General features: G+C 34.1%; 1 protein-coding gene across 4 annotated transcripts in view; it reads right to left on the bottom strand.

The window, feature by feature from the left end:
* HIPK1 (homeodomain interacting protein kinase 1) overlaps nucleotides 1-11,882 on the bottom strand; it is a 271,891-nt gene extending 260,009 nt beyond the window's left edge. For 2 of the 4 annotated variants that reach the window (XM_053706572.1, XM_053706569.1), the window contains exons 1-2: nucleotides 11,423-11,881; nucleotides 3,516-3,622 (exon numbers count right to left, since the gene is read on the bottom strand). In XM_053706572.1, the coding sequence (XP_053562547.1) occupies nucleotides 3,516-3,525 (10 nt within the window). In that variant the 5' untranslated portion in view covers nucleotides 3,526-3,622; nucleotides 11,423-11,881. Of the gene's footprint in view, nucleotides 1-3,515; nucleotides 3,623-11,422 lie in introns of all 4 variants that reach the window. The other 2 variants (XM_053706570.1, XM_053706571.1) reach the window with 2 other exon arrangements.
* Between the last annotated feature and the right edge of the window lie 336 nt (nucleotides 11,883-12,218).

Below are 12,218 nucleotides of genomic sequence, written 5' to 3' on the forward strand. Positions count from 1 at the left end.
TTAGTTTAGAAACTCTAAATAGTTATCTTGCAGTGCTGTATAAATACTTAATGTGCAACCCTCGTATAACCCTGGAACAGCATTCTGATCTATTTTTGTTCGCGATTATCTTTTCACTTTACAGCAGTCTTCAGTTACCAGATTAAAGTGTTTACAGTGCACCTTTTCTAACCCTGTATTTAAAGGGACAGTCTACACTAAAATTGTTATTGTTTAAAAAGAAAGTTAATGCCTTTACCAACCATTCCCCAGCTTTGCACAACCAAAATTGATTGATATATTAATATAATTTAACAATTAAACCAGCATGTAGGAAAGTTGGGGTTCCAAATTAAAGGGACACTGAACCCAAAAAATTTCTTTTGTAATTCAGAAAGAACATGCAATTTTAAGCAACTTTCTAATTTACTCCTATCAATTTTTCTTCGTTCTCTTGCTATCTTTATTTGAAAAAGGCATCTAAGCTTTTTTTGGTTTCAGTACTCTGGACAGCACTTTTTTATTGGTGGATGAATTTATCCACCAATCAGCAAAGACAACCCAGGTTGTTCACAAAAAATGGGCCGGCATCTAAACTTACATTCTTGCATTTCAAATAAAGATACCAATAGAATGAAGAAAATTTGATAATAGGAGTAAATTAGAAAGTTGCTTAAATGTCATGCTCAATCTGAATCACGAAAGAAAAACTTTGGTTACAGTGTCCCTTTAACTTCAGTCTCTCAGGGGCAGTAAAAAAAAAGTTTTCTAATTTAAAATACAGGGAAAATGGACAAAAATGAAACTATTTGCAATTTTATTTCCTTCTATTAAGGAAAAAATAAATTTTTTTTATTGGGAAATTATCATCAGTTATTTGTAGAGCGCCAACAGATTCTGCAGCCCTAATCAAATTTTAAGCTTCAAGTACTTTCTAATAAATAGTCCACATTGTTGTTCCAATGTTTTATTTTTATGTTGCTATGGGACAGATCTTGAAAAAGCTAGTAGACTGGAGAGGTGCAGAGCTCATGGTTGCCACATACAAGTATATGCAGCAGAGATTCAGTGCTTTATTTCTCATTGTTCAGTTCTATGTAATACCCTGCACTGACAGAGGGAAGGTGCCATGAAACGCTAGGAGCATAAGATTCAGTTAGTGGCACAGGATAGCACACCTCCCGACATTCACTATTTGAGAGGGAGAGTCCCAGAGTCTGAGCTCGGTCATGTCCCTCTAAGACGTCATATGTCTATTTGCAGGATTTCCCTTATCCTCACCAATGGAGCACCCAAACATTCACATGAATTGCTCAGACACAACCACAACCCTGCCCACTAACCACCCACCCCAACACAGGTCAACCCACAAAATGGTGATAGGCCCTCAACCTCCGGAGTCCCTCATACCCAGCCACAAATGTTGGGAGGTATGAGAGGTATATAAAATTAGATACCTGGTAATTTCACACTAGCTCAGAAGTTCTTGACTAGTAAGAGAGGATGATACCTCCTCTATAGAAATATGTGAGCTAGTAACATCTCCCTACTAGTCATGTTTAAGAGAATCTATGGCAGATACAATATGTACCACAATATGCACTTCTTATTTTAGACTACTGTGAACTTTAAAATAGTGCCTATATTTCCAGATTTTGTTTTACTTAAATTCAGGAGATATCATGTGATGTAGCAACGTAAGCACCAGTACTCCAAAAGGTGGCATATTTAAATTGTAAGTTAAAATGTGTAGATGTCACAATATTTATTCTAACTCAACATCCAAGCTATCTTAAAACATTTAAAAGTAGAACTGCATGCAAAAAAGTGTGAGCATATTTTTAAATAGTCCATGTTTGTGCAATTTTAAGACCTTCACAGTGGAGGTGTATGAACAGTCAGCTTGGAAAGCCAATGGTCAGGTAAGAAATGGAACACTCTTGGTTTAGCAGTGTGAATGTTTAACAACTTTAATTAAATAATATGTACAGAGGCTTCAAAAACAGCTGTTATCAACTTTGAAGATCAATATTTGTGCCAGCTGCTTTGATGTCAATTTAGGACAAGGATTATTTGGATACTGGAGAAAACAAAATCAGAGAACGGACAAAAAAAAAAAAAAAAAAAAAAAAAAAAAGGTACATAGTGTCCCAAAAGGTTACCATATGTAAACAACATTGCGATAACAAATCTCCCATATAGTTGTTAGTAAAAAGACCAAAATTAAGGGGGGGGGGAAGCCCACAAAATCAAGTTTAAAATAAGCTTATGCATAATATATACTCTCCCTACAATTTTTCTTTATGGGACCTTTATCCAAACTGCTTGGGATTTGAGAAGGCTAGTATTTTGGAATATCTGCAGCTGTAAAATGGGACAGTTTGGAGAGAGGGTGGAACCACATATAAACAACAACATCTTATGTCATTTGGGCGATATTTACAGGTCATTATACAGCTAAAACTTGCATAAAAGGTAGTTTTTGTATTCATCCATCAGAAAGATAGCACAGTATTTTAATCAGAAAGGTAATATTTGTTGTTTTAAATGGACAATTATTTTTATTTTAGAACACAAAAATCAAACCATTATTTTCAGTTTTTTTTTGTTTTTTTAATATTAAAATTACAAAGTTTGGATTTTAGAATTCCAGATTTGAGGATTTGTACCTGTACCACCCTATGTATATTAACAGAACAGTAAAATGATAAATTAAATATTTTAACCCTGATGTTCAATTTCTAGACAAAAATACAGAGGATCCAGCAATTTATCTTTAGAAGTCAGCAACTATGGTTGCACATTGATTTTCCACTACTGAAAAAGCACCAGACAGCTTTTAAAAGCCTTTTATTCGGAAACAATAGAGATTTGTTAACACAATGATAGTGGCAATCTCCAGATTGGCTCCTCCAAACAAGGTAAGTGGTTGGTGAAGTAACCTTTAAAAAAGGCTTTTGCGGCAAACCAGGTGTTAATCTGTTCTTATATAGCTCAGACTCTGCTATGCTAATGTATTAGAAGAAAAATAAAAAATAAAATAAAAAAAATGTTATCACAATGTGTTTACCGTCCCTTTAATGGTCACTGTCGGAAATTTATATTCAGAAATCACATTGAAGAGTCTTACAAACAAACTGCAACTAATCGCACTACAAACATTCTCCACGATAAGCAAAGGGACAAACCAGCATTAATATATTTGTGTTTTTCACATTGTTACTGAACTTTCTATAGTGCTTAAACATTAATAGGTTGCCTTAATTTCTTAGCACTTTTTAAATAAATTTTAAAAAAAAAGTATGGATTAACCTGTCTGGATGTGTATTTTTGCAAAATAATTAAGTATGAATCTTGCTGAATGACCACTCTTGTTGTCAAATATAGCTGCTGACTACATTATATCAGAGGCAGCACTAACTGACAAAGTCCAAAGTAACTAAAGGCTATATATGGGTAACAACAGTTTATAACTCACAACCGGTGAACACATTCAACTACTTTTTTTATTATATTAATGGAGCTATATAGATTACCTATCATCATTCAGCAGTAGAAAGCAAATTCCTGCTTTTGTACATCAGCTGTTTTATCTAACCGAAGCTGGCACGTGAAAAAGGGATTATTCATCAATCATAAATACCTGAAAGATAATGATAATGCTGTAAATACAAAACACATAAGTAAACATACTCCTCCCCAATACTGTTAGTACACCATTTATAAACAGCTACCATTTTATGCAGTTATACAAAAGTACATTACATATACTGTATGTGGATTTGAAAGAATACAAGAGGATGGCCCTACAGTTGGGCACAATAAGCTGTAGATTTACTTTTCTAAGTACCTCTCAAAGACTGCTACATACTGGGTGTGTTTAGCAAACACTGTATCTTTCAGACAGTGAAATGTATATAATATAGGTTTAAACTAGAGTAAAATTAACCGCTATATTGTAATTTCTTTCTTAGGCCTTTCTCAACCTCATACTGCAAAAGCATATTAAATAGACATTTTGACAGTACCTGCACATAAGTAAAAAAAACCATAGAAATTAAGTACATCAGTCATACCTGCTTTTTCAAAATGCTGAACTTGCATAAACATGAATTTCAGTAGCGTTTACATCAGCTAATTGTGTGTAGTCAGACTCGTATTATATAGAGAAAAAACAAGTGAAACACATGACATGCACAAATACTGTCATGTAAACTATACACTGGAAGCCAGGATATGCATGTATGTATATACCAGTGCTTGACAAATCTGTTTAAAAATTAGGAGCCAGTAAGAATATTTGGGAGCCAGACAGTTGGATTTGTATAGATATATGGAGAATAACCCAAAAAGTTAGGAGCCAGGGGTAAAATGATAGGAGCCAGTGGCTCCCAGGCCCCTGGGTTTGTCGAGCCCTGGTATATACTATATATGTAGCATTATTAATTAGCCGGGGGGGGGGGCATTGTAATATTTTCCAATATTACATCATTTTCAGCTATCAAAAGCACACATTATTTGCACAATTTAACAAAATGTAGTTAATGATAATTTGTGCAATAAATATTGAACATTTTTAATATTAGCTAACTTTAGCTTACAGACAGAACATACGATTTAAAAAAAAAAGTTTCCAATTTACTTCTATTATCAAATTTGCTTCAGTCCCATGATTTCTGTGTTGAAGAGATACCGAGGTAGGCATCATGAACACTACATGACAGGAAATAGCGTTGCCATCTAGTGCTCTTGCAAGTGAAACTGATGTCATTTAGTGCTCCAGAAATGGGACAGTTCCTATGCATTACAATCCTGCTTTTCAACAAAAGATACAGAGAAAATGAAGAGAAAAAAAATGAATAGAAGTAAATTAGAAAGTTGTTTAAAATGTGGGGTTTTATATCCCTTTAATATTGCCGTAGTCAGGTGGTAAGTAAAAATCAGCCGGGTAGTGAACCCACTAAAAGATCTTGGGGAAAACACTATTTAGTAGGATTAGGTTACATTGTCTCTTTTTTCACAAAAAACTTTGGATAGGGTTGGTTTGTCTCAGATAAATTACATAGGTTCAAAGATCTACATCAGACAACTAGAATTTTGAGGAGTCAAATACAAAATTGACAACTATGCTCAAACTTTAGGATGTATGGGAGTGTACTTTTTCATAAATTCCTTAAAAGCAGCTGCATTGGTAAGCAGGAAATGTAGGTTTATGCACAACTAATACTGCTTCAATAACGCTCACTAGCTGATAAAGACAACACTCTCAGCTCTATTATTGGAGAAGGACAAGTCTCTACAAGTATTTTTTTTCTTCTTCGCTATTAAGAAAAAAAAAATGCCCCTAGAACAGGTTAACTGCCGTCCGCCTTATATGTTAAATATTAAATTCAATTTCAAAAGACATTCTGTCAGTACTAAACCTCAAAACAGTAAAATAGTTCATCTTTTGGAGGAATCAATTGAAAATTGTTTATATTTATCAAGCAAATATACACTGTTCAACACTAATGGTAATTAAATGGGCATTGTAGTGAAGTGTATGTTCCTACCACACTTGCAGAAGTGTGTCCCCCTCCACTAGTAAAGTTGCCCCATCTGCCAGTGAGGGATCAGTAGGTATTAGTTTCAAATTAAAGAGCTTTTACTTTACACACACATAAAAAATATAGGAGCCAGTAAGAATACACACACACAAACATTTTTATTATTTTTTTTTTTGTCATGTAAATGCTGCTTTCATACTCAAGGTAGACTGATTGTGAAAGGAAACACGTTGAAACTGTAATAAAAAAAAAAAAAAAAAAAAAAAAAAAAAAAAAAGTATAAGAATAGTCAAATTTAAACAAAAAAAAAAAATTTAAGTTTTAGCTCTAGCAGAGGCAATATGAGGTTGTTGTTTTTTTTAAACAGTATGCACAGGCTCTGAAAAGCAATGCAAATTTTGTAACAAAAACAGTTTAGTTGCTTTTAAAATATTTTGTAAGCAGACCTTTGGGTATTTAGTGTTTAATTGCCAATCTATACTTTGCATATAAAAGGAAAATGTGTTTTATGTCCCTTTAATTACACTCCTATACTTTCCCATTACAAACAATATAAGCAGTCATAACACTTCCTTCTATCCGGTGGGTATATAAAGACCCAGCCCACTCCAGTCAAACACATGTTAAGTTTCATGCAAAACAAAAGCAAGAATATTTTAAATCAAGCTTTATAATGCTAAAGGATTTGTAAAATCTGGCACAAAGTTGTTTTTTTTGTATTCTGCTGTGCATCTCTCTCTCTCTTAAAAGCAGAGGCAATTGAGGTGCTCTGCTTACTTTTTGTTGTTGTTGAAAGGACATATAGCAGTGGGGATCCTATCTACATCTATATACAACCATTTTTAAAGTTCTAATGATTTAGTCAAAATAATTCTTATTTTGCCACAACCTGCATTAACATACAACAGAAAAAAATGTAACCATAGAAACTACATACAATTCAATACCACCACCTTACAGACATTGAATAAAAAAAAAAAAATATATATATATATATATATATATATATATATATATATATATTATTGTAATATAAACTATTTCATTATGCACAATAAGAAACAATCCCCCTTTTCCTTGAATTTAAAAAAGGGATATGAATTTCAAAAATGTTCTATTGTGATATAGAGTAAACCATTTTAAAAAAAGTTTCCAATTTACTTCTACTGCCAAATTTGCAGATGGATAACATTCTTGCAAAACTGCTGCCATATAGTGCTTCAGACACTAGCACGCTTCCTGAGCTTATGTCTCTGCTGTTCAACAGAAGATACAAACAGAACAAAGCAAATTTAATAATAGAAGTAAATTAGAAAGTTGTTAAAAAATGCATGCTCTATCTGAATCATGAGCGAAAATGAGGGGTTTCATGTCCCTTTAACTCTAAGCTGCACACACCAAACTTCACAAGCCTAACACTGCTATATATTCTATATACTGTAGTGAATAGTCACTGTAGTAAATAATTTCTACCTGTCCATATCTGGCCTCAGCAGGAGAAAATATGGGAATCCTAAGTTACAACATGGTGGTACCAATAACTTTAGACTAAACCTTTGCATTTATTTAATCAATATTTAAAAACCTGAGGATTTTACATAAATGCATCTGTATATTATACTCGGGCTATTCTTTGCTTTGAATATATCATTATGTCTATAATTTCTTCAGTGTTTAAAGGGACAGTATACACTCATTTTCATATAACTGAATGTAATAGACACTACTATAAAAAAATAAGATGCACAGATACAGATTTTAAAAAATCCTGATTAAACTGTTTAAAAACTTACTTAGAAGTTCTCAGTTTAGCTCTGTTGAAAAGGTAGCTGGAAAACCCACTGCAAGTGAGAAATAAGACACTCCCCCTCTCCTTTTGCATATGAAAAGACCCTTTACACAAACAGGAGCAAGTTGGAGAAGGTATCTGTCGGTATTCTCATAAAACTTTGGGGCTTGGTTAGGAGTCTGAAAATCAGAGCAATGTTATTTAAAAATAAGCAAAACTATACATAAAGTTTTTTGTTTTTTTTATGGGCTATATAAAAATCGATCTACAAAACATTTATGCACAGAAAAAAAATGTGTATAATGTCCCTTTAAAGCCCCTTTTAATGCTTATATTGGGTTGCCTGTGTAAGGAGCCCTATTCACTGAATTTAGACATTGAACATCCCTGTACAAAAACTCCCACTAACCTATGGTCACAAGCAGCTAAATTTTCCTACTTCAGACAACAGTATCAGGCAATGCCATCTGACTTCACCACTCGCTCTAACAAAAGGGGTATCTGCCGATTTCTGGATACACCCGTTTACAGTAAATAACCAAATGCAAAACATCTTTCCTGATTAAGAACAATAAATATGCCATACCAATTTGCCTGAAAACAAATATAAATTAAAGACTGGGGGGGGGGGGAAAACAAAAAACGACAAAATATAATAATGGGAGAGTAAAAATGATGAGTGGGGGAAAAAAAAACCTAAAGTTTGAACACAATAGCAAAATACTAAGCAACTACAAAAAAAGTATATTCTATAAAATAGAAAACAACTTTGAGCAAACAATATATGGCAAAGCCTTTTTATAAGAAATGACATCACCCATATCATCCATGAGTAACATGGATTTAATGGATCTCCTTTCTGCATGTTCTGGGACGCTTTTATTAGCATCAGCTAAGATGACAAACCTATAAATTGTCAAGGAGGGAAGCTAATCATTCACAACCCTAAAACACCCACAAATGCTGAAAGGTGGCTCATCACACACATTTCCATCACTGTTCCCATTAGAGTATGATTTTTTTTTATAATAATAAAAAAAAAAACAGACATAAAATTAACCAGATCATTATTCTAGGAAGTTTAGATCATTCTGAACTCATCTTTGAGAAGCAATAAAAATGATTCTTTCCAGGGCTAGATTCAGCTTTAGAGTTATGATAGTACCAAGAAATTCCTCATCACTCTGGAATGGTTATTAAACAAATTTAGAAGTCCAAATGTATTTCTCACAGTACTACAATGGAAAATACTTTCCTCCTCACTGAAGTTCACAAGCAGAAAAAAAAAAAAACAAGTGTTTAGGATTTAAGGAAAAATAGAAAGATGACTTCATCTCAATTTAAATAACTGACTATATTCTATTCCGGGAGACTGCTAAGCTGGGTTAAAGGGACACTGTAGCCAAAAATTTTCTTTTGTGATTCAGATTGAGCATGAAATTTTAAGCAACTTTCTAATTTACTCCTATTATCAAATATTCTTCATTCTCTTGGTATCTTTATTTGAAATGCAAGAATGTAAGTTTAGATGCTGGCCCATTTTTGGTGAACAACCTGGGTTGTCCTTGCTGATTGTTGGATAAATTCATCCACCAATAAAAAAAGTGCTGTCCAGAGTACTGAAACCAAAAAAAAAGCTTAGATGCCTTTTTCAAATAATGATAGCAAGAGAACAAAGAAAAATTAATAATAGGAGTAAATTAGAAAGTTGCTTAAAAATGCATGCTCTTTCTGAATTACAAAAGAAAAATTTTGGGTTCAGTGTCCCTTTAATGAATATTCAGAATGCATGAAGAAGATGCCTAAGCATTTTTTTTTGTGTTCAAGCAAATTACTTGAAAATTCTAATAATGCATGAACCTATAAAACATAAAAAAGACTGTTTAAAATGTTGCTTTCTGATCAATGGCACAAGTGAACTAATTTCTACCAGGCAACATGTTACAATCCCAGGGCAGGGCTGTCAATCATTAAATGCACAGATGACTGACAGCCCAGAATTTAAGGAGAGATTAGAGAATTCTTTGAAAAACAAGATCTCACTGTTCCATAGCTTGTAGGAGATGTAAAATGTGGAGTCATGACCTTCAGGAGCAATTGAGAAGCCTCAGCTGGATTTCCTACCTATCGTATGCATCCAGAATAATCACCTTTTAAAATTCATACAAAACCCATTAAAATACAAATGAGTTTCTATTCTAACCTTTGATTTAAAAAAAAATCTAATCAGTAAACAAATTTGAAAGGAAAATAATGAGGGAAAAAAAAAAAAACATCTAGTGCTTATATATATTTTCAAATAGTGAAAAGGTCATTGTTAAATGTACATATATTGTATTCACATATAAACACCATCTGGCATTCACTGATCCTCTTTCAGCAACAAGCAAAGACCCTCAAGGGTATCAGACTTTATGCCACTTGATCTGCCTGAGAATTGAACAGTTAAAATGACTCATTCACATTAAAAGCATCACCAAATAACTGGTTTAAATTGCAATAAACTGTAACACAACATCAACTGGAAAACTACACACAAAGACACAATCGGCTTGTGTAGAGTAGCATATTAACTGAAAAACAAACAGTAACTGTGTAAAGAAAGTTTATTAAATGTACCTGGTTATTTTGAGACTTGTTCTATTTGGGCAAACTACGGGCTCTTTAAAACTCAGATAAATAAGAGATAATTTATACAACTGCATCCTTATATTGTACATGAACTTAAATTAAAACAAATATTTTAACATTCTACAGTCAGTGTTCTCACAAGGACCTTTGTACCAGGCTAGCAAGATTACTACATTTGTTTTCACCCATTAAAGTTCTTCTTAACTAATATAAATCTGACTTTATAATAAGCGGGTTAAGTGCTTAAAAAAAATAATATTAATTTTGTAGTAAAAGTCAGGAAGTAGAATAAAATCCCACGATCCTTTGCACTGAAATAATTTTGGGTGATTATATCAACATACAATCCATAGTGCCTTTAATTTATGCACAGCAGAAAAGGGGTCTTGTTAAAAAAAAAAAACACACAATACATATCCTAGTGGCAGGCGTGTGTGTATATATATATATATATATATATATATATATATCAGAAAAATAATGTCGCTTTTATATATCACTGTATTGCATTAACAGAGTTCTTAAGGGCATCCCATCCACAAAAATTAGATTAGGGTTATCAAATAACAATAAAAAAAAAATGTATCTCATGGAAATCAAGTGTCCTGGACTAGGCACCCAGTTGGAGAATAACTAATTTACATACATATGAATGAGATACTTGTGGAGGTCTCCACTAAAGTTGTGAGGAATTATCTGCAGCTAGATAAAAGCAAACACTAACTCAAACTATTTATTGAAAATACATCTTTTAATCTACACTTTGGCCCCTTTATTAGTGTATTAGAAAGCCTCTTGCACATGCATTAACACCTCACAGTGATTTATTTCACTAGTTAGTTTAGGCTCTATACAGATACATTCTAGGCTGCACACACACAAAAGAAGCACAACAATGCAGAAGCTTTAGGCACAGAGAGGTTGTACAACAGCTTTAATGATTTTAAACTACTTTTTTCAAAATCAAACATTTATAAAGCCAAGTTTATTATGTTATGCATAAAAATAAATCAGATTTAAAAATTAAGATCTGCCATATTTGTGATTAATCTCTAGTTATCAAAAAAAAACATAACTAACACACACAACTGTCTGCTAAATGTATAAAAAACCGCTGTATTTTAAAACAAAAAAACATCGATCTGGTACTTTTCTTTGCCCTTTACAAAAGTAACTATTTTATCTGAACACAAAAATGTAACATTTCCCAAGTTAAAATGTTTTTTTTTTAGATTATCGAGAAAAAAATTTTTGCCAGCGTTATCACAGCTGTTTATGGACCATTAGCACTAATGACATTTTATTATCTCATTCTCTGCCACCTTTACATGACAAGAAAAAAAAAAGGTTTACATTGATCTGATCAGCCCACGGCAGCCAGTGAGGGAGATAACTTATTGCCAGACAAAAATAGTGAGGCCCTCTCCTGAAGGCAAATGGTAAGGAACCAGAGTCAGGGACTAATACACTCACTCACCGCTGGTGTGTTGGGAAGTCTCAGCCGCTAGTGAGTGAAGCTGCCGAGGAGGATCCGGATTCCCTTCGCGGGTTCATCCTCATCAAAACCCGGCCAAGGAAGAACCCAGTAACCTTCTTCCTCTGCCCTTAACCAGGTCCAGGGCTCTCTCGATACAATCTGCACCGACTCTGAGTGCGTCACTGTCGGCCTCCGTTTGTAACACTGTTTTCCGTGTCACCGATTACCTCCCCTCTCCCCCCGGATACCGTCACTGACAGCAGGCCGCTGAGATCCGCCTTTTTTTTTTTTCAGGCAGACCACCTCGTAGTTTCAGTCAGGTGCCTACTGTCAGGTCTCCGGGGGTGAGGAGAGGAGATCACTCTATTAATGGAACGATTTAACAGCCGCCGCCGGGAACCTTCCACAGCCCTACAACAGCAAATTGTCAGACCATACAAGCAGCACACAGAAAACTCGGCACAGGCACGACCAATCACCACCCTTTACCAAAAAGACATTCTCTTCAACGTCACACATTAGCGCTCGATATGGGCGGAACTCGAATCATGTAGGCGTGACTAGAATGTGGAAAATTTGCCTGCGGTGGGCGTGGTTTATTCCCTGGTGGGTGTGGTGAATTGGAGAGACGTATGTAAAATTGGAGCATGCGTACTCGTAGTCGGCTGTATTGGTATTGTATTGTTGTCTTGCTGTAGCTTTTGTTATTTTATCCAGCACATAAATACATTCGCTAGGTGTGAGTGCCGATGTGCCATTGATCCATATAGTTTTAAAATAACACGTTGATCATTTG

The sequence above is a fragment of the Bombina bombina genome, chromosome 3 (assembly GCF_027579735.1).
Source record: "Bombina bombina isolate aBomBom1 chromosome 3, aBomBom1.pri, whole genome shotgun sequence".
Taxonomy (NCBI): Eukaryota; Metazoa; Chordata; class Amphibia; order Anura; family Bombinatoridae; genus Bombina; species Bombina bombina.